Genomic DNA, 27,565 nt, shown 5'->3' with positions numbered 1-27,565 from the left:
GAGACGTTCAGGACTCGGTCCACACCTCCCAATGTCGGTTCACTCCAGGGCCAACTGACCTGGGAGCGGGGCAGGGGTGGGTCAGAGGGCGGCTGGAGACCACCTCAGCCCTTGTTCTCCACACATACCCCCCACCCTCCAGCGCCAGCGTTGACTGAGTGTGAGCCGGGATGGGTGATGCAGCCGCAGGAAACCTGTGCTGTTGGCAACATCAGGGGGAGTCAGGGCCGGTTCTGGCCACGGGAGAGCTGTGAGTATGAATGGGAGGTGCATTTTCCTCTCTCTCTCTCTCTCTCTCTCTCTCTCCCCTTGTGTGTGTGTGTGTGTGTGTGTGTGTGTGAGGGCTATTTATTAACCCTTTCCGTTTCCCTCAGACCCTTTGCAGACATGCCACCCCATCACTTTGCTTTCATAAACGGAGCCCTGCGTTGATGGGCAGTTGAATGCTGCGGCTTGGAGCCCTCTCCCTGGGGCTCCCAGCCCAGCTGTCCCGTGCTTGGAGGTCCTGCAGATAAGGGAGTGGTGGTGGGGTGGGCTCCCCCCACCCTAAGACTAGGCTGGGAAGTGGGCGGAGAGCAACGCGGGATTCCTATCTCACCCTGCGTGATGTCCAATCAAACCGGCCGTTGAGGCTTCTTTCTTTATTGTGGGATCTTGCTGTGCATGCATGAGTTTCTGCACCTTTGCCATGTGAATCTCGGCGTATTTCTGGCAACAGTTCAATGACAGTTGGCCAAAGATGTTTCTGGGAGGATACAGGCGATGTGTAGGTTCAACTTAATTCTTGCTTGCCTCTTCTCAGAGGGGGAGTGAAGCCAGTGTTTCCTCAGGGGACCACAGTAAAGTTATGGACAAGCAATGCAGAGGCCTGGCTAGCAGTACAGGGGTTAAAAGCAGCAAGTGCTGCAACACTCAGCAGGTCAGGCAGCATCCTATGAGATAAAATGTCCAACGTTTCTAATGGCCTTTCATCAGAGCTATACATAGATTTGAGTTCGAGACCCACCACAGCAGATATGAAACTTACTTTAAATTAATAATCTGGAGTTAAAATCAAAACACAGTTGGTGGTAGTGATGTCCACGAAAATATGAGATGGTTGTTAATTTTTATAATTTTATAATTTTACTTACAGCGTGGTAACAGGCCCTTCTGGCCCAACGAGTCTGCGCTGCCCATTTTAAACCCCAAATTAACCTACCCGTATGTCTTTAGAATGTGGGAGGAAACCGGAGCACCTGGCGGAAACCCGTTAAAAAAAATCTAATTAACGAGTGTCCCATGGGGAGAGAATCTGCAATTCCTACCTGGTTTGGCCTGTTTGTGACTCCAGCGACAACATTGCAATGGACACTTAAGTGACCCCCCTGAAATGGCCAAGCAAGCCAACACAAGGGCAGGTAGGGATGTGCAATAAATGCTGGCCTTGCCAGGAATTTTGGGCCCCATATCTAAGGAAAGATGTGCTGGCTCTGGAGACGGTCCAGAGGAGGTCCACAGGAATGAATGGCTTAATGTATGAGGAGCATTTGGCAGCTCTAGGTCTGTACTCGATGGAGTTCAGAAGGATGAGGGAGGATCTCATTGAAACCTACTGAATACTGAAAGGTCTGGATAGAGTGGATGTGGAGAAGATGTTCCTATTAGTAGGAGTGTCTTGGATCCAAGGGCACAGCCTCAGAATAAAGGCTTTGGCAAACAATCATTGGAATTCTATTTCAGAGTGGTTTTGCTTATTTCAAAATATACTTTATTCACATAAAGTTCTGAAGCATATAATACAGAACGATCAGGCCAACATTTTTGCAAAGTCATGTCCTTACTTGACATTAGTATTCATCAGTTAGTATTCATCTGAACCTTTTAGTAAATAATTATTAGGGTTCGCCCGCTGCTCTGGAATAAACTGGCCTTAAAAAGATGGAGGAACAGAGTTAGCCTCTCAAGTTGGAGACCTGAAGGGTCTCTGACCCAAACCATTGACTCAGTTTCTCTTTCCACAGATGCTGCCTGACCTGCTGAGTGTTTCTGTCAGATTTCCAGCATCTGCAGGGTTTTTGAATAGAGCAGAAAGCCCTGTCTTTCAAGAGCACTTTCTGTAAATTCAGGACCTCCCAAAGTGCATTGCAGCTGATGAATACTTTTGAAGAGTAGTCACTGTTGTAATGTAAGAAATGTGGCAGCTGGTTTGTCACAGCAAGCTCCAGAAATAGCAGATAATGAGCAGATAATCTATTTTGAGTGATAGTGGTTGGACAATAAAAAATGACTGGAACATGAGGGACAATTTTCCCAGTCATCTTCCAAACGGCACCGAGGGTTCTCTTAAGGAGAGCAGATGATTCCCAGTTTCACACATGGCACTCCCATCAGTGCCACACTCTCAATGTTGCATTGGTGTGTTGACCGAAATCTGAGCCACAGCTGGCGGTTCGTTATAGAACAATGACCTTAATTCACAGTTTATCTGTGGTAACGTTGAACCTCAGACACTTGAGCTGTGTTACTGGTGGAATGTTCATCAAAAGATAAAAAGTTGGAGTGTGGAACTAATTGGAGAGCTCATTCAAAGAACTAGCACGGACACAATGGACTGAATGGCCTTTCCTATCAAATTCTAAATAAACAGCTATTTAATGTCAATGGATGTTAAAGGAATCAAGGGATTTGGGTTCATGTAGGGAAGTGGCGCTGATCTGATGGCGTGCGTTATTGCTGCTTCTGTTTCATATTTATTGAAGGTTTGACTTTCATGTGTTGGGATAGGAGGTTGAGGAGGTGAATTTATTCAGGGTAGTACCACAGTAGTGTCCAATGGACATGTGGAACACCAACAATATCAGCAATGGTATCTCGGAGAAGTCTATCAGAGTGTGGCCTTTTATCATTGCAAAGGGAATGTTCCCTTCACAATTCCCTGGTTTGACCTTCCACTTTCACCAACCACACTGGCTCTCATGCAACCGCCAATGATGCGACACGTATCTTCTTACCTCCTCCCTTCCCGCCATCCAAACAGTCCTTCCATGTGAAGCAGCAATTCACTTGCATTTCTTCCAATCTAGTGTGATCATTGGTGCTTAGGATGTGATCATTGGTGCTTAGGATGTGATCTCCTGAATATTGGAGAAATCAAATGGAGATTAGGTCACTGCTTTTGCAGAACATGTTCATTCGATCCATAAAGGTGACCCTGAGCTTCCCGTCGCCTGTCGCTTGAACTCTTTATCCCATGCTCACTTTGACCTCTCTGTCTCTGATGCCTTACACTGTTCCAACAAAACCCAATGTAAGTCAGAAGAACAACACCTCATCTTCCATCAAGGCACATGATAGCACTTAGGACTAATATTGGATTCCACAGTTTCAGTTAATCAGCCTTTCCTGTCTGTTAGAATTGGCCAGTTCTAATATAAGATCATCTATCTGTATCAATCCTTCAGTTTTTCTCTCTCCACAGATGCTGCCAGGTCTGCAGGCCATTTTTAGCATTACCTCTTGCTTCAGATTTCCATCAACTGTTGTATTCTGTATATCACAATTTTGATGTGTTCTATTTTTCTAGCTAACTGCCTTCATTCAGGTTATCTAGATGGCACCAAAAGCATTGGGTTACCTGGACAGCCTTGGTCTCCATCCTGTCACAGACACTCCCTTTATTCTGTCTATCCTTCACCTTGCCTTCAACTTGCTCCCTCACCGTTCCAGCTCTGCTGAAGGCCTGAAACATTAACTCTGTTTCTTTCTCCACAGATGCTGCCTGATCCGCTGAGTATCTTTAGCACTTTCTCCTTCCACTGTTACTCTCTGTTTCCTGCCATTCAGTCATTTCTCCATCCATGCTACTACTATCCCTTTTAGTCCATAGTCTTCAATTTTGATGACAAGCCTATTATAGCTCATTGCAGAACATCTTTTGGAACTCCATATTTATCACATCAACTGCATTTCCCTCATCAGTCTTTTCCATTATTTAATTTGGAGTTGGATCTCTCATGCTGCCAATGCAATGTCCTCATTAAGTGATTTATTTGGTTATTTAATAATCATTTTTTGCTACCGGGTAATAAGATTTGCACAATGATGGGCAGTTTGCTTTTGCACGCTTGACATTTTCTACCAGAAGGTGGGAAAAGGAGCTCCTAGAAGCTGTTGATATTTACACTCAATCCTTGAGAGCATGTCTGTATTTGGAAAGGAGTTACCTGGGACCATGTCAATATTTGTGGAGGATCATGAGAGCATGTGAATGGTTGCAGAGGATCTGAGGAGAACGTCAATACTTATATAGAATGATGGGAGCATGACAACATTTAAGAAGGATCATGGGAGAAAGCCAATATATGCATCTTTGTAAAGCTCTCGTTAGGCTGCATCTGGAGGACTGCATTCAGTTCTGGTTGCCCCATCGTAGGAAGGATGTGGAAGCTTTGGAAAGGGTTCAGAAGAGATTTACCAGGATGCTGCCAGAGATAGAATAAGCAGCCAGTATCTTTTTCCCAGGGTCGAAATATCTAATACCAGAGGGCACGCATTTAAGGTGAGACGGAAAAGTTCAAAGGAGATGTGCAGGGCAAGTTTTTTACACAGGGAGTGATGGGTGCCTGGAATGTGCTGCCAGGGGTGGTGGTGGAGGCAGATATGATGAAGGCATTTAGAATATGCAGAGAATGGAAGGATATGGACCATATGCAGGTCGAAGGAATTAGTTTAATTAGACACCATTAGCTTAATTAGTTTGGCACAACATTGTGGGCTGAAGGGCCTATTCCTGTGCTGTACTGTTCTATGTTCTATATATGGATAGTCATGGGCTATTTTAATACTTAATTAAGACTTGCATGTTACTGCCATCTTTCCTACTTCAGGATGTCCCAATGTAGCCTACAGCCAATGAAGTACTTTTGAAGTATAGTCACTGTTGTGTTTGCAGAGGTTCATGGGTGTGCGTCAGTATTTGCAGACGATCTCTCAGAAGTATTGAAGAGATTATTGAGTTTGAACTACTGATGGAGGAAGCAGCAAGCGAATAACAAAACCTCCGTGGGTCCAACTGACATCACTTGCTCCCGTCACTTCCACCTCCGCCAGCCCATAACAGGAGCAAGGAGAGGTACCACATTCAGCAGTGGTGTCTGGTCTGTCCAATGGCTATGGAAGGCCAAGCCCAGCAGAGACTTGGGGACAATGGAAGGACCCAGAAGAGAAATTGTCAAACAGCAGAAAGGAGGAGAAGACCTTGGCATTGCTCAGCTCGGAGGGGATAGAAGGTAGAACTGAGGTGGAACCAGCAATGCGTCCACTGGCAATCAGATGGAGGAGGAGAAAGGGTTGGGTAAGGGACTGAGTTACTTGGTCATCCAACAAATGCATGCTTCATCTTTTGTTAACACCCATGCATCCAATACTTTCCAGTGAAATTTGTCCATTCTAAACAGCTCATCGTTATTGACGCGAAGCCAGCCTTAGGCTGGAATGACCTAGTTGCAGCTGACACTTTCTGCTGGGGGACCAGCCCAGCACAGTCCATGATAAGCACTCACCCACTCCCATTTCTTCTTTCTAGATGCTGCTGGTCCATTGCGAGAGAGGGAAGAGGAGGCAGCAGGCACCATCCCAGGTGAGAAACGCACACGCACCTGGTGGATGCTGGAACAGTGGCCATGCATCACGGGCGCCGGCAAGAGAGACTCGGTGTCACACTGCTACCCAGCAGGTTCAGGGAGTGGGATGGTGGCCCGAAATGCAGACTGCAGAAAGGCGGGTGGAGCGTCTGGCTTAGACCTTGTTCTGAGGGTGATGGACAGACACGAGTCCAGTGCCTGAGGAAACCTGGTCACAGATGAGTGAGCACTCCTGCCCCAGTGTGTTAACCCTCCAGTTAACCTGCTGAGGCTTTCTCTAACCTCACCTTACCTCCTTTCTCTCACTCCACCAAAGCTGAGGCCCCTCAGCCATGGCTCAGTACCACTGAGTCAAAAGGCTTTGGATTCAAGTCCCACTCCAGAGCACAAAATTCTGGGCTCGGACCCCACTTGTAATGGAGTGCTGCGCCATTGCAGACGACTTTTTTCAGATGAGACGTTGAACTGCAGATGTAAAAGATTCCGAGGCAACACTTCACAGAAGAGCAGGCAAGTAATAAACCATTGGTTCAGCCACAATTAGAAGACTGCCAGTTCTGGGCTCCACACTTGTGAAGGGCTCAGCCAGGGTGCAGAATAGACTTGCTGGATTCATTCCAGGGATGAGGAGCTTTAGTTCTGTGGATGGACTGGAAAAGCTGGGTTGTTCTCCTTGGAACAGAGGACGCTGAGAGAGGATCTGATGGAGGTATTTAAAATGATGGAAGGTTATGTGTTGGGTATATTGGAGAGAAACCATTCCCATTGGCAAAGGGGTCAAGAACAAGGGGGGTATAGAATGCAGGTGATTGACAAAAGAACCTAGCTTGACAACTGGAAAAACTTAGTTACATGGCAAGTAGTTAGAGTCTGGATCTCACTGTAAGGGTGAGTAGTGGAGTGGGATAGTCCTTGAAGGGAAAGTACTGGGATGGGGGTATGGAATCTCTGGAATGCTGTTGCATAAGAGCTACTACAGATATGATGGGCGAGATGTTCTATCAAGAAAGGTTAAACAGTTTGGGTCTGTGTGCTTTGGTGTTTAGAAGAATAGGAGGTGAAGTTATTGAGACATATAAGCTTCTGACTGAGGTATGGCAGGATAAATGTTGAGATGTTTTCACCCGCGAGAGAGTCTCAGATGAGGGGACGTAGTTACAATATTAGGGAGCAATAATTTAAAATGGAGATGCGTTGAAGTTTCTTTTCACAAAGGATGGTGAATCTCTGGAAATCTCTACCCCAGAGGGTTGTGGAGGCTGGGTTATGAGAAGTACTTGAGGTGGAGATAGATACATTTTGGAAAAATCGGGAGATTGAGGGCTCTGGGGATCTGCACAAAGGAAGATGAGGCCTGGGGTAGATCAGCCACGATCATATTGAATGGTGGGGCAGGCTTGAGGGGCCGAGTGGCCTACTCCCACTCTTCTTCTGTTCTGGTGAATAGCCCTGTCTGTGATCCTGTTACTCCTGGTGCGTTGGCTGCTGTTTATCCCTCAATCACCACTAATAAGGAGCGATGGTGAAGTATCCAGTGTTGGTCACCACACACTAGGAAAGATGTAAAGGTGGTCGAGCAGGTACAGAGGAGATGTACCGCAATGGTTCCAGACGAGGGATTTTCACCATATTAGGTTGGAAAAGTCAGAGTTGTTCTCCTTGAAGCTGAGAAGATTGACATGAAATTTGACATATTATGACAGGTTTAGCTAAGGAAGATAAAAGTAAGCTGTTCTCTCTAACTGATGGCGTAAGGACTAAGGAACAAACACACAGTTACGGTTCCGGTCAAGAGACACAGGAGAGGGATGTGAGGAAAAACTTTTTTATGGAGCGATTGTTAATGATGGGGAACGCTGCTTGCAATGGTGCATGAAATTGGAGAGAATCAGTGATTTCGAAAAGAAACTGGATCAGCAGTTGAGGGAAATAAGCTTGCTGGGCTCAATTTCAAGTTTATTGTTGTCATAGGCATACATACACAGGGTATAAATGCTGTGAAAATTAGCTTTTTGCAGCAGCAGCACAGGACATTACAAACAAGACAAACATAAGTTAACATAAACTTACATTATCATAAATTATACATAACTTACACAAAAATAAAACAACAAAATAAACATAACGACACTAGTCCAAGATTGAGAGAAAGAAAAGGAAATATAATCTGAGGTAGTGTTAAGGTTTTTCAGGCCAGATAGCAGTGGGGAGGAAGCTGTTGTTGAGCCTTGAGCTGTGGGTCTTCAGGCTCCTGTACCTCTCGAGAAGAGGGCATGGCTCGGATGGTGGGGGCCCTTGACGATGGATGCCACCTTCCTGAGACATCGCCCCCTAGTGGATGCCCTCAGTGGTGGGGAGAACTGTACCTGCGGTGGAACAGGTTGAGTCTCTGTAGCCTCTTGCATTCCTGTGCATTGGAGTCTTCATCCTGGGCCATGATGCAACCAGTCAGAATGCTTTCCACTGTCCACTTCAGAGACAGAGCAGTGAAATGGGATGGACTGGTTGCCAGAGCTAGCATGAATTTGATGGCCTGAATGACCTTCTACGCCATAATGACTGTATGACAGCCTAGGGAGATTCCAAAGCCCTTTACATGCAAAGGAGGATATTTTTGATATCTCTGCACAAACACAGATATGATGTAGAAACACGTCCAATAATAGTGCGTGAGAAAGAGTTGCCCATTTAACCCCCTGCTCTTTCACCACTGCCTTGCATTATTTTTCTCTCTCAGTTGTAATGCAATTCTCTTTTGAAAATTGCTATTGAGTCTGCTCCCAACACTCAGTCCAGCATTACCGAGCAGAGCCGTTCGCTGTGTCTAAAACAACTTCTTGTCCGCTCCCCCTCTGGCTCTTTATCGAGTTAAATTATATCTGTGTCCTCTGGTTACCCCGACCTTCCTGACAGAGGAATCAGTTTTTCCATATCAAAATCTATACATTAATTTAGAAAACAAGGCTGATGCCGGGCCAAAGGAAATTATAATGAAAATACAAGAAAGAAGGGCAGTATGTACAATTTTAAAATGGATGAGTATGGGGTGATGTGTCCATAGCTTCAGTGACTGCAGCAATTAATTGGGTATAAAATACTGGAACATGATCTAAGTATGAAAGATATGGTAGTAATGCAAGTCTTTTATTTGTTTCAGTGATGTGGGTGTCACTGGCAAAGCCAACATTTATTGTCCATCCCTAATTGCTTTTGAGAAGGTGGGAATGTATTGGTATTGGTTTATTATTGTCACTTGCACCGAGGTACAGTGAAAAACTTGTCTTGCATATCAATTGTACAGGTCAATTCATTACACAGTGCAGTTACATTGAGTTAGTAGAGTGCATTGACGTAGTACAGGTAAAAACAATAACCTTACAGTGTAAAATGTCACAGCTGCAGAGGAAGTGCAGTGCAGGTAGACAATAAGGTGCAAGGTCACAACAAGGTAGATCGTGAGGTCAGAATTCATCTCATCGTATAAGGGAACCGTTCAATAGTCTTATCACAGTGGGGTAGAAGCTGTCCTTAAGCCTGGTGGTACATGCCCTCAGGCTCCTGTATCTTCTACCTGATGGAAGAGAAGAGAAGAGAGAATGAACCGGGTGGGTGGGGTCTTTGATTATGCTGGCTGCTTCACCAAAGCAGCGAGATGTAAAGACATGGAGGGGAGGCTGGTTTCCGTGATGCACTGGGCTGTGCCCACAACTCTCTGCAGTTTCTTGTGGTCCTGGGCAGAGCAGTTGCCGTACCAAGCTGTGATGCATCCAGATAGGATGCTTTCTATGGTGCATCGATAGAAATTGGTGAGTGTCAAAGGGGACATGCCAAATTTCTTTAGCCTCCTGAGGAAGTAGAGACACTGGTGAGCTTTCTTGGCCGTGGCATCTATGTGCCCTCATCTCGCTCTGGTGAAGCTACACCCACAGTGATGTTGGACAGGGAGTTCCAGCATTAGGTCCAGTGATGATGAAGGAACAGCAATCTACTCTCAAGTCAGGATGGTGTGTGACTTGGAGGGTGGTGTTCCCTTGCACCTGCTGCCCATACCCCACATGGTTGAAGGTTTGCAATGTGCCTCTGGAGTCACCTCGGTGAGTTGTAGATGGGACACACTGCAACCCTGCTGGACTGGTGGTGCTGGGGAGGAACGTTTAGTGTGCTGGACGATGTGTGTGTCATCCAGTTTTAATTCTATGTTTAGACATTGTCTCTTGATATAAGTTTCTAAGCAGAGAGCTGTTTGAGTCAACCGTCTTTCTCTGTTCACAAGCCTACATTGTAAGTCATATTGTGCAGTGATTCAGTGCTCTATGCAGAAGGCACCAGGCATCCTCTGGAAAAACTAAGTTTCCTTTGATTTGATGTGTCCTTGAAAGATCTAAGAAGCATCTAACCCCAGGTGAATGGGTTTATCCACCCCACATCTTAGAATTTTTGTATTCAAAGATCAATTGCCTTCTATGATTCTTCTCTTGAATTTCAGAATAGTCTGGGAGGGTCAGTGATCCTGGTCAGAACCCTGATGCTAAATACATGAGTCATAGAATCATACAGCATGGAAACAGGCCCTTCAGCCCACCAAGGTTCCCCTGACCATTTACACTAATCCTACCTTAATCCCATGTGTTTATCTCCCCACATTCTCATCAACTGTCCCCTAATTTTTACCACCCACCTACACACTGAGGGTGCTTTACAGTGACCTGCCAACCCACACGTCTTTGGGATGTGGGAGGAAACTGGAGACCCCGGAGGAAACCCATGTGGTCACAGGGAGACTCTACACACAGGACCAAAGGTCAGGATTGAACCGGGTGTGGTGCAGTGAGGCAATGGTTCTACTAGCTGCCCCACTGTGCCACCCTCATTCTCTGGGCACTGGCAGAATTGCCAAACTACCTTTCACCATAAAATATTAACAAGCTCCTCGGGAGAAAGGGGCTTCATTCATGCAGGAATACCACGAGCTGGGCTTTATGGATGGAGAGCATGGCAGCGTAAATGGTGAAGGGCTGATTCTCCTGGCTGCAGAGTCTAGAATGGAAAGGGAGGGGGGTGGGGCATGTAGGATTGAGATGAGGAGAAATCTTTTTACTCAGAGGGTTCTACCCTGTGGGTGCAGACTTGCCGGGAATATTCAGGGCCAAGGTGAATAGATCGAGTCACAGAGCTATACAGCATGGAATATACAACAGGCCCTTCGGCCCAATTTGTCCATGCTAACCAAGTTGTCTACCTGAGTTACTCCCATTTGCCTGCATTTGGGCCATATCCCTCTCAACCCTTCCTATCCATGTACCAGTCTAAATGTCTTTTAAACACTTTATTGTAATTAGATCTTTAAGCCAAAGAGAATGAGAGAGTATGGTCATCGGAAAACAACATTGACAGGATCAGCTGCGATCTTATTGAATAGCAGAGCAGACTCGATGGATCGAATGGCCTACACCTGCTCGGACTTCCGATAATGTATGAAGGCTTAGCTCAGTTGTTTACTGGTTAAACGGAAGCTTCCTCAAGCTGTTTAATCATTAATTGCCTCTATTGCATTGACCGTACAGACTGAAGCAGTCTGTGTGCCGCACTGAACGAAACAAGCTGTTGCTTGGAAGGTGGGACAGGAATTCAATCCATGCAAACATTGGCAAAAGATGTTCTCCACAACGCAGCTATATCTGTGATTAAACAGAATCAGAAGCCCTTTATTCTCGGAAGTAGCCCTGTTAATATTTGATGGTGAAAGCAAACTACCTGCATTCATGATCAGTCTGGGGCATGGGTGAGGGCGGAGTTTGTCACCTGGAGGCATATGTATTTGTGGAACTGACTCATGTGTCTCCGGCCTTAGCAGTGAAGGAAGCAAACATATGGATGCTTCTTCGACTGAACTCTGCGATTCTTTGGTTAATTACGGCACCGATTGTGACAAAGTGAACAACATCTCGGAGAATGCACAGAGGAGTAAGTATTACACCTAGCCCATATACCGCATTAGGGTGTGGGAGGGAAGTGGTAGAGCGTGGGAGGGGAAGGAACTAGAAAGAGGGAGAGAGAGGAAGGAGGTGGAGGGAGAGGCAGAGGGAGAGAGAGGAGAAGGGCGAGGAGGGTGGAGAGAGAGAGAGGAGGGTGGAGGGAGAGAGAGAAGGAGGGATGCAGAGGGAGGGAGAGGGGGATGAGAGGTAGAGGGAGAGAGACAGATGGAGGGCAGAGGAGAGAGAGACAGGAGGGAGGAAGGAGGCAGAGGAAGACAGAGAGAGACACGGGGTAGGGAGGGAGGGAGGCAGAGGGCAGATGGCAGAGATAGTGACAGAGCTGAGAGAGGCTGTGAGGGAGAGGCAGAGAGAACAAGAGAAAGTAGGTGAACAAGGACACTAGGGAACTGGGGTGAGATTGAGTTGGTCCTGATGGAGTGACGGCAGGTGTGTGGCCAAGCAGATGGGAATAATTTGCGGTGCAGGAGGAGATGAGAACAGGTCCACCTGAAGTTAAGGTATGGCTGGAGATAATGGAACCTCACTGACCTTCATGATTTCATTTGGAAATAATTCCTTGAAAATTTAGATCTAATATAAAAATGTGAACTGCAGAACTCCTTAGATGAGAATATTTTGAACTTGCTGTTGGAGTCACTGATTTTTAAAGCCACAGTGATAAGAAACTGTATAAGTTTTGACTTCGATCTGTAAAATAGGTGACCTGAGTGAGTAACCGAGGCTGACTTCTCAGCACAGTACTAAGGGAGTCTCTGCTGGTTTTGGATGAGATGTTAAACGTTCGCTCTCTCATGAATGTAAAAGACTGTTTGATGGAGAGCAGGGTAATCTCCAGTATGCTCACCACTCTTTATCCTAAATGCGACATTACAAGGAAAACAAGTCATCCAGTCATTGCTGTTTGTGGGAGCTTGCTGTGCGCAAATTGTTTGCTGCGTTACCTGCATTACAACGATGGCTACACTTCAAAAGTGATTCATTGACCATAAAGCACTTTGAGTTTTTTTTTGACATGACCTAGGCAAGTTATATGATCACTGTACAGCAGTGGTGCAGCTAATAGAGCCTGTTGTTTCACTGTTCTAGTGACCCTGGATCAATCCTGACTTCCGGTGCTGTCTGTGTAGAGTTTGCGTATTCTCCCTCCAGTTATGTTTGGGAGCTTCAGTTTCCTCCCACATTCCTAAGACACAAAGACATTGGCTGCTGTAAATTAGCCTTAGTGTAGGCGGCTGGTAAGAGAATCAGCGGAATTGATGAGTATCTGAGACAGAGTAGGTTACAGGGAAATAACTGGGGGAATTGGATTGGTCAGAGAGCCGCTGTAGACTCAATGGGCCGACTGACCTCTTTTTACATTGTGATGAGATATGAGAGTCTTCTGGTTACCTCTGGAACATCACTGTGCACGAGCCTTTCTGTCGGATCACTTCATTGGGCGTTGAGTGGTGGGAAACCATGTGCACATGAGAGGTGCTACAGAAACAGATGCTTTCTTTCTTTCACTGACAGTCTAGTTCAACAATGCGAAAGGAAAGCACGTAACATTGGATGTCTTATTTAAGGGTAGAGTCTGGCAGAGAGGGTCATGTTTCGAGTGGCTATGATACTTTCACTGCCCCTTTAAAGTAAGGAAAAGGGATACGGTAGCATGGTGGTTCAATTATTGGATTATTAACTGGGGTTCTGGATCATTGACCCAGAAGCAAGACAGCTGGTGATTTTAACTTCAAATAAGTAAATATCTGCAATTAGAAATAACGTTGGTCTCAGTGACGCTGGGTATGAATCCACCACTGGATCATTGTATAAACCCATCTGGTTCACCACTAGTTCCAGATCATCTGCCATCCTCCCCGCCCTCCAGCCTGTGTGTGACGCCAGACCATGTGCTTGACTCTTGGTTGCCTTCTCAGTTCGGAGGCAATGAGGACAATGACATTATCCACGGCATTCACATCCCATAAATGAATAAACCTCAAAAAAAAAGTAAATTAGCTACCGTGATCCACACGTGCTTGTACACGGTTCATTCCTTTAATCCCCTAAATTGCTTTCAGTGAGATTATTTATTGATGTATTGATAACTGACTTCAGACTAACCCAGTTACTCCGAGCAAGGAAATATAATTTATAATGCTATAAATGTTGACTAACCATGAACATAACGCTCTTGCAATATTATACAAATCACAAACCCTGTTCATACATTACCCTTGCCTCTCTGCCTGAATACCAATAAATTAATAAGAGGCTTTATCTGCCAGAACACCATGGAGGAAGTATTTATACTTTATTTTTTTTATCATTGGGGGATTTCTCTGCACGCACTGGCCACATATCTGTTGCCTCACATGTCAGCGTGTTTGAACAGAATCCAATAAAACATCCATGTTCTACCAGTATGGAGTAATCCAATTATTTGTAAGTCTTTGCAAACACCGATTTTGTACTTGATAACGGTCTGTAATGTCTAAGAGAAAAATAAGACATTGAGGAAATGGGTGACTCTGAGGTCTGAAGCAAAACCAGAAGATGCTGGAAAAACTCAGCGGGTCAAGCAACAGCTGTGGAAAGAGAAACTGTCAAAGTTTTAGGTCCACTGCCCTTCATTAGAACTGGGAAACAGAGAGGGGCAAGACGTTTTTCTTGTGGATCTTGCCGTGATGTTACCATGGTGGTTCTCCAAAGAGCTTTAGAAACCAAATAAGACATTTGCTGTTTGGAATAAAGGCAACCAGCTTCCAATGGTGATGTGAAGTGGGTGCATTCTGTGAACTCTCCATTGATGAAGTGGGTATCCCACCACTGCTTTGTAATGTTTGCAATGACTGTGTTGCCCCTTTTGTACAGAATTCCTTGATGTGTTTTTCAATCATTTCATTCTGAGGAATATGTCATTTGAGGAAACATTGTGTGCAACTACAGGCCACATCCTACACTTCGGAGCAATGCTTTGTGTGGGCAGTGCATTGTGGTGTTTCTGAGAGATGTGATAAGATGGTGTATGTCTTTCCATTTTTACCCTTTAACCATTTGTTTCGCAAGATTCTTCAGTAACCAGTTAAGCTGTATGGGCTGCAATGTTATTGTATCTTATATCTGAACCTACTTTAAAAAAAGGCAATTTTTCTCATTGTAACTTGTTTTGAAGATTTAATTAATCAGTAAAAATATTGAAAATAAAAGAAACTACAGATGCTGGAAACTTGAAACAAAAACAGAAAGTGTTGGAAAAGCTAAGCAGCTCAGGCAGCAAGTTCTGAGGAAGGGTCTTTGACCTGAAACGTTAACTCTGTTTCTCTTCTCACAGATGCTGCCTGACCTGCTGAGGGTTTCCAGCAAAAACACTTTTGCGTGCAATCGTTGAAAATTCTGTGCTGTCATTTGCTTCAAAGATTTAACTTAAAATTGGGTTCTGTCATTGGAGATAATGTTAACCCACAGTAACTATTGTTAAAAATCTGTTGGTTTCCTCTTTGTGGAACAGCAAGGGTTTCTGTGGTATCCATGCCAACATTCTAATATAAATCAATCGAATAAGTTGAAAATAGAATGACTGGTTATTTGGTCAACGTGGACACTTGCTGTGCAAAAATGTGGCCACTGTGCTTGCCAGGAATATGAGTCAAAATTAAATTCTTCTGTTTGAGGTTCTTCTGAAGGTTGTGCCAAAGGTTGAGATGTGTGTAGGTTGAGTTGATTTTTCATTCATTTCCTGCACGTGGGTATTTTTGCCAAGGCTGGCACTTAATACTCATCCTGAATTGCCCGCAAGAAACTAGTGGTTAATCACCTCCATGAACTGCTGCAGTCTCTCTGGTAACTCCTACAATCTGTGGGGAGGGAGTTGTAGGAATTTGACACAGAGACCATAAAGGAATGGCAATGCATTTCCAAGTGAGGATGGCAACTTGAAGTTGGTGGTCTTCCCATGTGCCCGTTGCATTGTCCTTCTTGATGGTAGAGGTTGTGGAGGTGTTGTCGGTATAGGGGGTCATTACCTGTTACCTAGAAGATCATAATCTGCTTTATTAAAAGATATGGTGCTGTTATTTATTCTTGTATTGAACTTTATTAGAAAGATGTAAGAAACCAAGGGCAGAGGGGTCAGAATGGGATGGATACATTGTGACGGGCTCATGGTTACATGATTCCATGTGACCCTCCTCCAAGTGCTACTTCTGTTTCTCTATTTGTCCCTCTTTTGTTTTGCACCATCAGTTATTTCATCTCTCCCACCTTCTGCATCTCCCAGACCACGTTAGCTGTCTCATCCCCTGCTCCCTTACTCTGCATCTTAAAATTTTATCCGAGTTTTTCTGGTTCTGCTGAATGCTCCTTGACCCGAAACACCAACTGTTCTTCTCTCCAAAGATGCTGCGTGACCTGCCAAGTATTTAAGCATCATTCTGTTTTTCCTTCAGGTGTCCAGCGGCTTTTGTGACTGAATTACGAATGGCTTCACATGAGAAAGGCAGTGACCAAACACAAAGCTGGTTTCATTCACTTTTCTGATGTGTTTCATTCCCAGTGACAGCAATTTGAACCACTTGGTGATGGACTCAGAGTCTGAGATGGACAGCACTGAACAGCTGGCTTTGGGAAGCACTGACACTTTGGCTAATGGCAACAAGACTGACCAAGAGGCTGCCAAACGATTGGCCAAACGCCTCTATTACCTAGACGGGTTCAAGAGGTCAGATGTGGCTCGACATTTGGGGAAAAAGTGAGTAGAGCTGGAAACCTAAAGGGTAGAGGGAGTAAGATTGGAAATAGTGGCAAAGGGAGTGATTTTCTGTTTGATGGGCTATAGGCCAATTGAAACAAATTGCCAAAGCAGAGTGCAACATGCAGCCAGCACTATATTGTGTTTACGTGAGAATGAGAATGAACTTCAACCTATTAACCTTCCCACCTATTTTGCTGCAAATTTCCCATTTTAAAGTAATAAACTCAGGAAGTTGGATATGGTGATTGCAATGCAGTCAGATCCTCCTCTAAACCACTACTGTAGGAAATAGGGCAGGAAGCAGGAAAGCATTGAAATATACCTATTGCTAATTACGCCCATCTAGTGGCAGGCATTATGGTGTGATTGCAGGGAACATTTAATATTATGGTATTATATATGAAGCTTGTGTTTGCACGCTTTTGGATCCATGCTCCAAGTCATCGCAGACTTGTCTATGAAACTGTCAAGAGGATGGGCTTTATGCTGAACATCCACTATAGCAAGGTCCTCTACCAACCTCCACCCTCTGACACTGGGACTACAAAGCTTCACGGGGAGAGTGCGGAAAGTATGGACCACTATCCATATCTTGGGAACCTCTCAGTGAAGGCAGACATTTATGACAACATTCACCAATGCCTTCCTAGTGGCAAAACAAAACTCATAGTCTACTGGGCATCAGGGAACCCTGTCCTCTGTGATGTTTCTGAGATTTGGACAACCTACAACAGCCACCTCAAAGCACTGGAGAGATACCACCAACACTGTCTTCACCAAATGCATTGGAAGGATAAGCAAACCCACATCAGTGTCCTCTCCCAGGCTAATATGCCTAGCACTGAGGCCCTAATTCGAGTCACTTGACTCCATTGGAGAGACCACACCATTAGCTAGCCTGATACCAAATTCCCAAAATGGACACTCTATTCTGAACTTGTCACGGGAAGAGATTACCAGGTGTACAGAGGAAAAGATTTAAGGATGCACTCAAAGGATCCTTGGAAAAAATCCAACATCTCCAGTGACTCCTGGGAAAGTATAGAAGCAACATTTTGGATGGCAAGAGAAGCTCGAGGCCATGAGTTGGGAGTACGCAGAAGCCCTGTGTAAAAGGTGGAAAGGACGCATCACGTTACAAACCACTGACCAGTCAGACACCTCCTGCCCCACCTGTGGAAGAGTCTGCGGTTCCCACATTGTGCTCATCAGTCACCTCTAAATCCAGAGAACTGAGTGAAGGCTTCATGGGACCACCAAAAGAAGAAAAAAAAGGAAGATTTAATATTGGATGCAACCGACAATAAACTTCCCAAGCTCCCCTATTGAGCATTAAAATGACATTTTTTTGCCAGTGATTTCAGTCAGATTATGTTATCCATCATCCAAATTATTCTGTACTCCTCAACTCTGACGCTTGAATTTAAAGAATTCCTGTACTCCATGGTGTCACTGTCAAACAGCACTGCTATTTAGATGTCTTACAGCACCCAGATGCTACTGGCTAACACTATTGGTTCCAAAGCATTTATACAGCATTAAGTCCTGGACATGAGTGTGCATGGCCAAACACAGAAGTCCTAACCTTATTGACAAATTCGGGAGGCTGAATCTACCCTTTCACCACATAGAGTCCGGTAGCTGAACCTGGTGTTGCAGGAATCCCCTGCTATGGAATTTCCTCTTGCATCCTGCTCCAAAATTGTGCTGGAACAGGATGTGTGACCAATTGATCTCATTAGGAAGTGTAAGATTTTGGTTTAGGAAGCAAAAAGGAAAGTAAGAAACTGCTTTTTTATTATTATTTTGCTTCAGTTTAGCATTTTTAATTATTTATAGATAATTGTAGTTATCTTTTCCAATTTTTTTAATGAGGGTTTTACTAGTGTTTGTTTGTTTAATTATTTGCTTCAGCTTTAATAGTTTAGAAATGGCTCAATGTCAGGAGCATTTTAAAGTGATTGAAAATCACTCACAGGTTTTACAGCCGGCAAAGCTGAGGGAGCAATTATTTGCCAGCTGTTAAAGGCTATCAGGGGTGTTGTGGAAGTGGTGAGGTCACATCACTGAAGTCCTAGATGGGATGGTGGCGGGGGGGGGGAAGGGAAAGCAAAATTGTCCCCTCTCGTTTGGTTCAGGTAGGTATGGGTGTGGGAAGATCACTGCCAGTAAGACCTGGCCCATTGTGGCAATTCTCTGTCTCTCTCTTGCTTCAACTCTTCAACCTTCTCTCTTTCTCCTCCCCAACTGCCCTCCTATCCTTCTATTCTCCTGTCCTCTCTATCCCTCCCTTATTCTCTCTCCCTCTCTTCTATTCCTCCTTGATGTAAACACTTCTAACACATAGCTTGCAAAAATGTGAACCAAGTATTTTATTCATGGATATTATTTTCTCTCATCTTTTATAAATTCTTTTCACTTGTCTATGTATTCCATTGCTTATCTCTGTTTCCTGTTTTTATCTATAACCCCATCTCTTTCTGTCCCTTCCTTTCTTCTAATGTTCCCTTGTTCTTTATAAATGTTTCACACTCCTCATGACTCCATCCCTGTGATAATCCCTTGCCAACCTTCAGTAATCTCTCCTTCCTGCGTATTCTTTTGCCCGCTGCAGGCAAGTTTTTCATTGTACCTGGACCTCACTCTACTTGTGCAAATGACAATAAACTCGACTCGACTTTCTTCTACCTCTCGATTTCTGCCTCACACCCTCTCTCTGTATCTTTCTTGTGCTCTCTCTTCCTCTGTCCATAATTTTCCTTTCCTCTTCTTTGTTCCCAGTTCCTTCCTTTCTCAATCTCCTGTTCTCTTCCCTCCCATTCTTTCTCATTGCATTCACTCTTTTGTTTCCCTTATACCTTTCTCATACTCTCTCCCTCACCCTGTCTCTTTCTCCTCTCCCTCGCTTTCTCCACCAGCCTCTCTTCTCTCTCTCACCCTGCTGTCTGCTTTATTTCACCTCTGTTCTCTCCCACTTTCTCTCTCTTCTTTCTCTCTTTCTCTCATTCTCACTTTCCATTTCACTCTCTCCCTCTTCTCCCTCTCTCCTCTTTCCCCACTGCTCCTTTCTCTCTAGCTTCCTCCCCTCTCTTTCTCTGTCTCCCTATCGCATTCTCACATGCCTCCTGTCTGCTGTTCTGTTCTGTAAACCCCCCATCTCATTTTATCTTCCCTCTGTGAATTGCTCTGTCCGTCTCTCTTGAGGTTATTTTGTCTCCTCTTGTGCCCTTTTCCCTTCTTTATTCTCTCCTCCTTGTTTCAGTAATGACTTCAGTAAGATGGTTGCTGAGGAGTACCTGAGATTTTTCGACTTCACGGGACTGAGCTTGGACCAAGCACTGAGGTATGGAAGAGAAACCATGAGCCCATGTTCAGTCAGACTTCTTTTCTTCACTGTGCCATTATAAATGCTTTAACTAAATGAGTGTTGATGCCATTTTATTACAGAACCCCTTGCCGAAATCTCTAAAGCTAGCTAAAGTTAGTCAAATCAAACAAAGTCCACTAAATATATATAAAATCCAAGTCAATTCCAGAGTTGGGGGTCACAGTCAATCTCCATCATTAGACTTTAGCTGAGACAAAGATGATTCAGAGGAAAATATAAGTGATTTATTAGAAAGTTTCTATGATGAGGGATTACATTTAAATGGATAGGTTGGAGAGGCTGGGATTGTTCTCTTGAGACCAGAGAGGGGTAAAATGGGATCTGATAATATCAAGAAGGGTTTAGTTGGGATTATCAAAGAGGAACTGTTTCCAATGGCCAATGGACTGATATCCAATGGGCACAGATCAAAGGGGATTTGCAAAAAAACCAGAAGGCACCTTGGGGAAAATCTCTCTGCAAAAACCGATTAGGATTTGGAATGCTTTGTAGAATGTGGATAGAATTTGGGATTGGTATTGGTTTATTATTGTCACATGTACCAAGATACACTGAAAAACTTTTGTTTGCATGCCATCCTGGCAGATTATGCCATACATAACTACATTGAGGTAGTAATGCAAGGATGTAATGCTGAGGCTTTATGAGGCATTGGTCAGACCACATTTGGAGTATTGAGAGCAGTTTTAGGCCCCATATCTAAGGAAGGATGTGCTGGCATTGGAAAGGGTCCAGAGGAGGTTTACAAGAATGATCCTGGCTTAATGTATGAGGAGCGTTTGATGTCTCTGGGCCTGTATTCGCTGGAGTTTAGAAGGATGCAGGGGGATGTCGTTGAAACCTACTGAATATTGTAAGGCCTGGATAGAGTGGACGTGGAGAGGATGTTTCCAGTCATGGGAGAGTCTAGGACCAGAAGGCCCAGCCTCAGAACAGCAGGACATCCCTTTAGAACAGAAATGTGGAAGAATTTCTTTAGCCACAGGTTGGTGAATCTGTGGAATTCATTGCCACAGACAGCTGTGGAGGCCAAGTCATTGGGTATATTTAAAGCTGAGGTTAATAGGTTCTCGATTAGTGAGGATGTCAAAGGTTACAGGGAGAAGGCAGGAGAATGGGGTTGAGAGGGAAAAATAAATCAGCCGTGATCCAATGTTGGAGCAGACTCGAAGGGCCGAATGGCTTAATTGTGCTCCTATGTCTTATGGTAAAAAGAAAACAGAATGCAGAACATAGTGTTACAGTTACAGAGAAAGTGCAATGCAGGTAGACAAATAAAGTGCAAGGGCCATGCCGAGGTAGATTGGGAAATTAAGTTTGTTATAACCTTCAAAAGGGAATTAGATAAATACCACAGAAAAACCCTCAGGAATATGGGGAAAACGTGGGGAATGGGATGAACTGAGTTGCTCCTCAGAACATCATGTCTGAGGTTGTAAAGTGTGGTGTTCAAAAAAGTTAGGAACTTGCATTTAAACTTTGACAGACATTGAGAGTTCTTGTGAGGGTTCTGGATATAGATGCATGGCCGGTAATTTCTGGGAACAGTGAGCAGCATGAGCTGTCTAATTACTTATATGTCAAAGTTCTGTCAACATTGAATGAATCCCTCAGTGTGACCTTCCTCACAAAAACTGGTTTCTTCCAGGAGCAGTGGGAACAGTCAATGATGTCAAAATATAATTGATTTGCCTTTTACTTTTCAAAGAGTAAAGTACAGGAGGCCGTTTGGCTTGTCAAATCTTCATCGAGTTCCTTACCCCTCCCATCTGTTCCCTGCAGATTTCTCTCCAGTTACTTATCCAAGTTTCAGGCTATAACTCAATCTCTAGTATTCCAAATTCTAACCAGATGCTGCAGAGAGATGATTTTCCTCAAGATATCCTGGGGTCCTTTAGAAAAGCTCTTTAAATCTACGTCCATTGGTAATGAACCCATTGGCAAATGCACACTTCGTTAACTCCCTCTTCTTTCACTCTGTTAAAATCCCTCATAGTTTTGAACTCTTCCATTAAATCTCCTCCAAACCTCGAAGGAGAACATTACCAGTGGTCAGAGTCAAGGGAATGAATGAAGGTTGGAATTCAATTAGCCCTCCCATCACTGTGTTGTATTGTGTTCTAGGATGGACACTGGTGCCGTCCCCAGTGGCTGACATTTAAACTTATCCTTCAGGTGTAGGACATGGCATCTGGAGCGACAATCAATGAGGTCAATCAAAGAATGGCATTGCATCTCTGGTGCAGCCATTGTAAGAGCTGTGTAACCAGCTTGCTTCAGTTTGTGGTGTGACCACTTCTGAGTCAGAGGGCTGTGGATACACACTCCACTCCAGGATCTGACCATCTTAGCTAAGACTTCAGTGCAGTGCTGAGGGAGTGCCACATGGTTCCAATCTTCCAATGAAACCCAAATGGCGGTGTACATAAGTGTCTTGTTAATATATTGATCTTCCATCAAATCCAACCTCCTCCTCAAAAAAGTGCCAACACACTAAATGATCTACTTTAAATACCAGTACATTCCCAAGGACCTCTGCCAATCCTACTACCTTTCCAGTTTCTCCTGCACATTCCTGCTCTCAACCAATGAGAATGGAGAGAGCAACAGTGCTGCGTAACACCAGCAAATCAAATTTCTGTTGGTTTTACCTGGGTTGCAATTTTGATTGGCTACATTCCTGGAGATGTCATTATTTGACATCCCATTTGCCATATTCAGTCAAACAGCCTTTTATCCCCTGCCGTCAATATTTTTGCAGTTAATACACAAATATTTAAGAAGGAAAGCACCCCATTTCTGTTTTATCAAGCTCAGGTTTTTTTTCTGCTGGGATCACCAATTCCTGGTGACTTCAAGATAAAACTCAAGACTGGGCAACCCCTAGACACCACTATCCTGGCATTGAATTAGGGTATTGGGTCAGATCCACAAATGCCCATCTGACCATGGTGGAGATATCTTCTTCACTTAGCATACAATGCAGAAAGTAAAAAGTCCGGCACTGTCTTCTCACGGCGAATCAAGATGGCAAAAAAGACCTCCTCGCCAACATCACCCACCTCCTGAGACCAGGTTTTGGAAAAAGTTGATAGAATTTTCTGTTTTGATCAATTGTTTAACTCTAAATGCAAGTAAGGTAAATAGAGAAAGACTTGCATCTCTATAACATCTTTCATGTCGCTTTCAGGACCTCCCAAAGCCCCTCACAACTGATGAAGTGCTTTCAAGTCTGGTCAGTGTTGAAGATATTAAAAATACATAAGGTCAATCTATGCAAAGCAAGCTCACCCCTGCAGCAAAATGAGCAGATAAACTGAAACACAAACGCAGTGCCCATGGCTTATCCCCCCACAGACACTTACCTGCTCACCTAGCTTTTTTATCTCCCTGTCCACCTTTCCCAACCCCTCCCCTGGTTCCATCTGCCCATCACCCCCTTCTCATCTTCCACCTATCACCTACCAGCCTCCCTCAACACCTCTACGAACTGCTATACACTGGCAGTCTTTCCTGTTCCCTCTCAGCCCTGACGCAGGGTCTTGACCCAAAATGTTGACTTACACGTTTTTCCTCCACAGATGCTGCTTGACCTGCTGAGTTCTTCCAGCATTCAGTATCTTGTTCCAGATTCCAGCATCTACCATCTTTTTTGTCTTCTGGGATTTTGGTTTAATGTCTCATTCATAAGGTGCCCTCTCGCTGCTCACTGGTGTAGGGAGACAAAGAGGGCGAGGTTCGAGAGACCAGAAGCCTAAATTATTCTGCTCTAGTCCCTGGAGTGGGTCTTGAACCCACAGCTTCTTACTCCATAAGACTATAAGATATAGGAGCAGAACTAGGCCATTCGGCCCATCGAATCTGGTCCGCCATTCAATCATAGCTGATTTTGTTTTCAACCTCATTCTCCCACCTTCTCCCTGTAACCCATATCCTCCTTACCAATCAAGAACCTATCAGTCTCTGCCTTAAATACATCCAATGACTTGGCCTCCACTGCCCTCTGTGGCAAAAAATTTCTGCAGATTCATCACCCTCTGGCTAAAGAAATTCCTCCTCATAGTTTTAAAGGGATGTCCCTCTATCCAGAGGCTGTGCCCTTGGATCCTAGACTCTCCTACTAATGGAAACATCCTCTCCACTCCAAAGTGAGGATACCACCCACTGAACCATGCCAAGATGCCGGTGCTCATTCAGCACCTGGAGGCTACCTTGTGGACAGAATTAAGGTGGCAGAAGGATATGGGTACAATTCCAGGCTTTGGATCTAATAAGGAAAGTGGAAATTTGCTGAGAGGGGATCATTAACCCCACAGACTCAGATGTCGCCATTTTGCGGTGTCATAAGCAGCACACAAACCCCCTCCCATTGAGTTGTACTGAGCCCCAGGACTGGGATGAAGCAATTTTGACTTACATTAGATTAAGCAATGGTTTTAACTGTATGTTTGCAGGGCATTCCTGAAGGAGTTTGCACTCATGGGAGAGACACAGGAGAGGGAACGAGTGCTGATCCACTTTTCACACAGATACCACCAGTGTAATCCGGACACCATCTCCGCAGAGGGTAGGTATAGCCTGCCAAGGTAGCAGTGTGGGCCTGTGCTGAGGAATCTTCTTACCTCCCCTTGTTTAAAGACTTGTGGAAAAGTATTCACCAATTTCTGAGGCACAGTGTCTTCATTATAAATGAAAGATTTCTCTGAAGCAGCAGTACTATTGAAGCAGAATCCTTCAGAAAGATTTTATGTAACTTTGACTCGGGCTTTGAGAGTGGAATATATGTTAGCATGTTCTTGGGTTGCAGGGAGCAGCACAGTTTAGTGAAAAGAACACTGTGTGTACTAGCAGGTCAAAGTTAGCATAGCTGGTCCCAACCTTAGTGTAAAATGGACAAAGTTCAATGCACTTTTGTGTTTTGTTCAGGTTCTGGGTTGGCGCCTTGGATGAAGTGTCTCCCCAACCTTTCCCCCAAACTCCCGCATTGCCCCTCCATAAACAAGCTCATCCAGAAATCCTGCCCTTGCACTGACTTGTGCCCAAGTTCTATTCTGTCATCACCCCTTTTATGCTCCCACAACAAAGTACTGCAGATGCTAGAAATCCAAAATAACAACAAATAATGCTTCAAACACTCTGCAGGTCATGCAGCAACTGTGGAGGGGGGAGGGGGGAAGGAGAGAAGCAGAGTTAATGTTTTAGAATGATGATCTTTCATCAAAACCTTCCTAATTAACACTAGCTTCAGATCCACAGTGCTCTGATGTTATCATCCCAATTCTTACTTACAAATCAATTGCTGGTATTGTAGATTTATCAAATCAGATAAGTTATGACCCTTTGTGTCTATGACATTTGAATTTTTCCTCCTCTCCCTCTAAATCATCCACAAATTACAATTTATTTATGTGTCCTCCCACCTCTGTGAGACCCTCCAGCCCCACAACCCTCCGAAATCTCAACACTCATCCTTTTCTTACCTCTTGCCCATCCTTTAATCATTCAACTACTGACTGCCATTCCTTCAATGGCCCATACCCTGTGCTCTGGAATTCTCTCCCTTGCCTCCTTCTCACTCCTCCTCATGACACTGTTTAATACCAATCTATATGAGCAATCTTCTGGGTCATGTCTCTTTCCACCACTCCCCTTAAAATCCTCCTTATTGACCTACCTCATGACCATCTCTCTGAATATATTTTTTGTTTGATTATTGCTCCCAAAATGTACATTTCATGATGTTAAATGCAATACATGAACACTTTAGTCATTTGAGCTCCTTCTTAATCCTCCAGTGATCTGTTGATGCATAAATATATATAGGCACAATTCTGTCATCAAATGACATGGTCTGGTTTTAGCAATGGATACATGGGGAATCAACAATAATCATCCCCATGGTGACACTGAGTGTTAGTCTTGGTTGCCAAGTGGGCAACAGTGTACTGTGTTCAACTGGGGAACATTTACACACAGGAGAGCAGTTTGAGGATCAGGGAAAATCAACAATAATCACATCTTTCTTCCCATTGTACATGTAGCCATTCTGAGAGAAATTTATTCCTGAATTAAACCATTCCCATATGAGTCCTATAGTGTCACTAGAATCTGCTTGAAGAACTTAGTATGATTTGAATCATGTTTTTGCATCAAAATATCCTTTGCTAGAAAATCCAATTCTAATGAAGGGTCTTCAACCTGAAACAATAACTCTGCTTCTATTACCAAAGATGCAGCCTGACCTGCTGAATATTTCCAACTGCTTGTATTTTATTATCCTTTGCTTTGGTTGTTAACACATTACATTCATACAAAGAAGGAAAATACCCCTCATTCTTGTATTGCTACTCAAGATCTGCTTGGGTACAAAACCTGACCCTAAGGTAATGTAGTTCCACTCGTAGTGCAGCTGGTGGAGCTGCTGTCTCACAGCTCCAGTGACCTGGCTTCAATCCTGACCTCTGGTGCTGTCTGTGTGGAGTTTGCACATTTTCCTGGTTATAGCATAGGTTTCCTCCAGGAACTCCGGTTTCCTCCCATGTCCCAAAGACATGCAGGTTGATGGGTTAATTGGCCCCTGTAAATTGCCCCTGGTGTAGGTGGGATGAGGGTCGGGGGGGGCAAGGTTAGGAATCTGAAGGGAGTTAATGGGAACATGGAGAAGATAGACCTGATAGAAGTGTATAAAATTATGCGAGGCGTAGATTAGGTAGACAGCCAGAATCTTTTCCCCAGGGTACAAATGTCAACTACTAGAGGACATTCATTTAAGGTGAGAGGGGGAAAGCTTAAAGGAGATGTGCGGGGCAAGTATTTTACACAGAGAGTGGTGGGTGCCTGGAATGGGCTGCCAGGGGTGACGGTGGAAGCAGATACGATAGTGGCATTTAAGTGCCTGTTAGACACATGGATATGCAGGGAATGGAGGGGTATGGATCATGTGCAGGCAGAAGAGATTTAGTTTAATTTGGCATCGTGTTCGGTGCAGACATTGTGGGCCGAAGGGCCTGTTCCTGTGCTGTACTGTTTGATGTTCTATAAGTTACAGGGAAAATTGGTGGGGGAGTGAAATTGCTCTGTGGGGCAGCATAGACTCAATGGTCAATGTACCTCTAACTATGTCAGAAAGGGATATGGAATATGGAACCTGACCTCAGTTCATCTGACCCAACCTGAGTCAAGGGACTTCTAATTTTTCCCATTCCCAACAGAACCCAGAGGCATCTGTAGAAGTGCAGGAGAAAACAGGCTGCCTGTGCTGCACATATGTTACCACCGATTAAGAGCTGAGCTCACATGTGGTGATGCTGACCTGGATAAAGTACGGAGCCAGCACAGCATGGCTCAACACGTTCCGACCTGAACTGACCAGAACCTGAAATTTTTTTTCATCAGGAAGCCTAACTCAAACCCAACACATATTGTCAGGTTCTGTCTGGGTTCAGGGTGTGTAGTCAGACTTAGTTTACTTCAAATTTGCAATTGTTCTGTCAACCTCCTGTGGAGTTTTAATTGATTCCTCACCCTTACTTATGGACTGATAGAGTTATAGCAGCACAAAAACACGAACTTGTCCATGGCGACCAAGTTGCCTGTCGCCACTAATCTCATTTGCCTGCACTTGGACAATATCCCTCTAAACCCTTCCTATACCTGTAGCTGTCCAAATGTCTTTTGAGCACTGCAATTGTACCTGTCTCTGCCACCTCATTTGGCATTTCATTCCATTTACCCACCACCCTCTGTGTGGAAAACCTGCCCCTCAGATCCCCTTTAAATCTTTCCTCTCACCTTAAACCTGTGCCCTCTAGTTCCACAGCTAAAT

At 44.4% G+C, this 27,565-nt stretch overlaps 1 protein-coding gene across 1 annotated transcript in view; it reads left to right on the top strand.

The window, feature by feature from the left end:
• Positions 1-27,565, top strand: part of LOC127584624 (PH and SEC7 domain-containing protein 1-like) — a 106,327-nt gene that overhangs the window by 12,491 nt on the left and 66,271 nt on the right. Inside the window, exons 2-4 of the mRNA XM_052041440.1 lie at positions 16,155-16,349; positions 19,615-19,695; positions 24,195-24,307. Coding sequence (XP_051897400.1) covers positions 16,155-16,349; positions 19,615-19,695; positions 24,195-24,307 — 389 coding nt within the window. The remainder of the gene's footprint in view (positions 1-16,154; positions 16,350-19,614; positions 19,696-24,194; positions 24,308-27,565) is intronic.

This window comes from Pristis pectinata, chromosome 30 (assembly GCF_009764475.1).
Source record: "Pristis pectinata isolate sPriPec2 chromosome 30, sPriPec2.1.pri, whole genome shotgun sequence".
Lineage (NCBI taxonomy): Eukaryota > Metazoa > Chordata > Chondrichthyes > Rhinopristiformes > Pristidae > Pristis > Pristis pectinata.
This window is presented reverse-complemented; position numbering and strand designations above follow the sequence as displayed.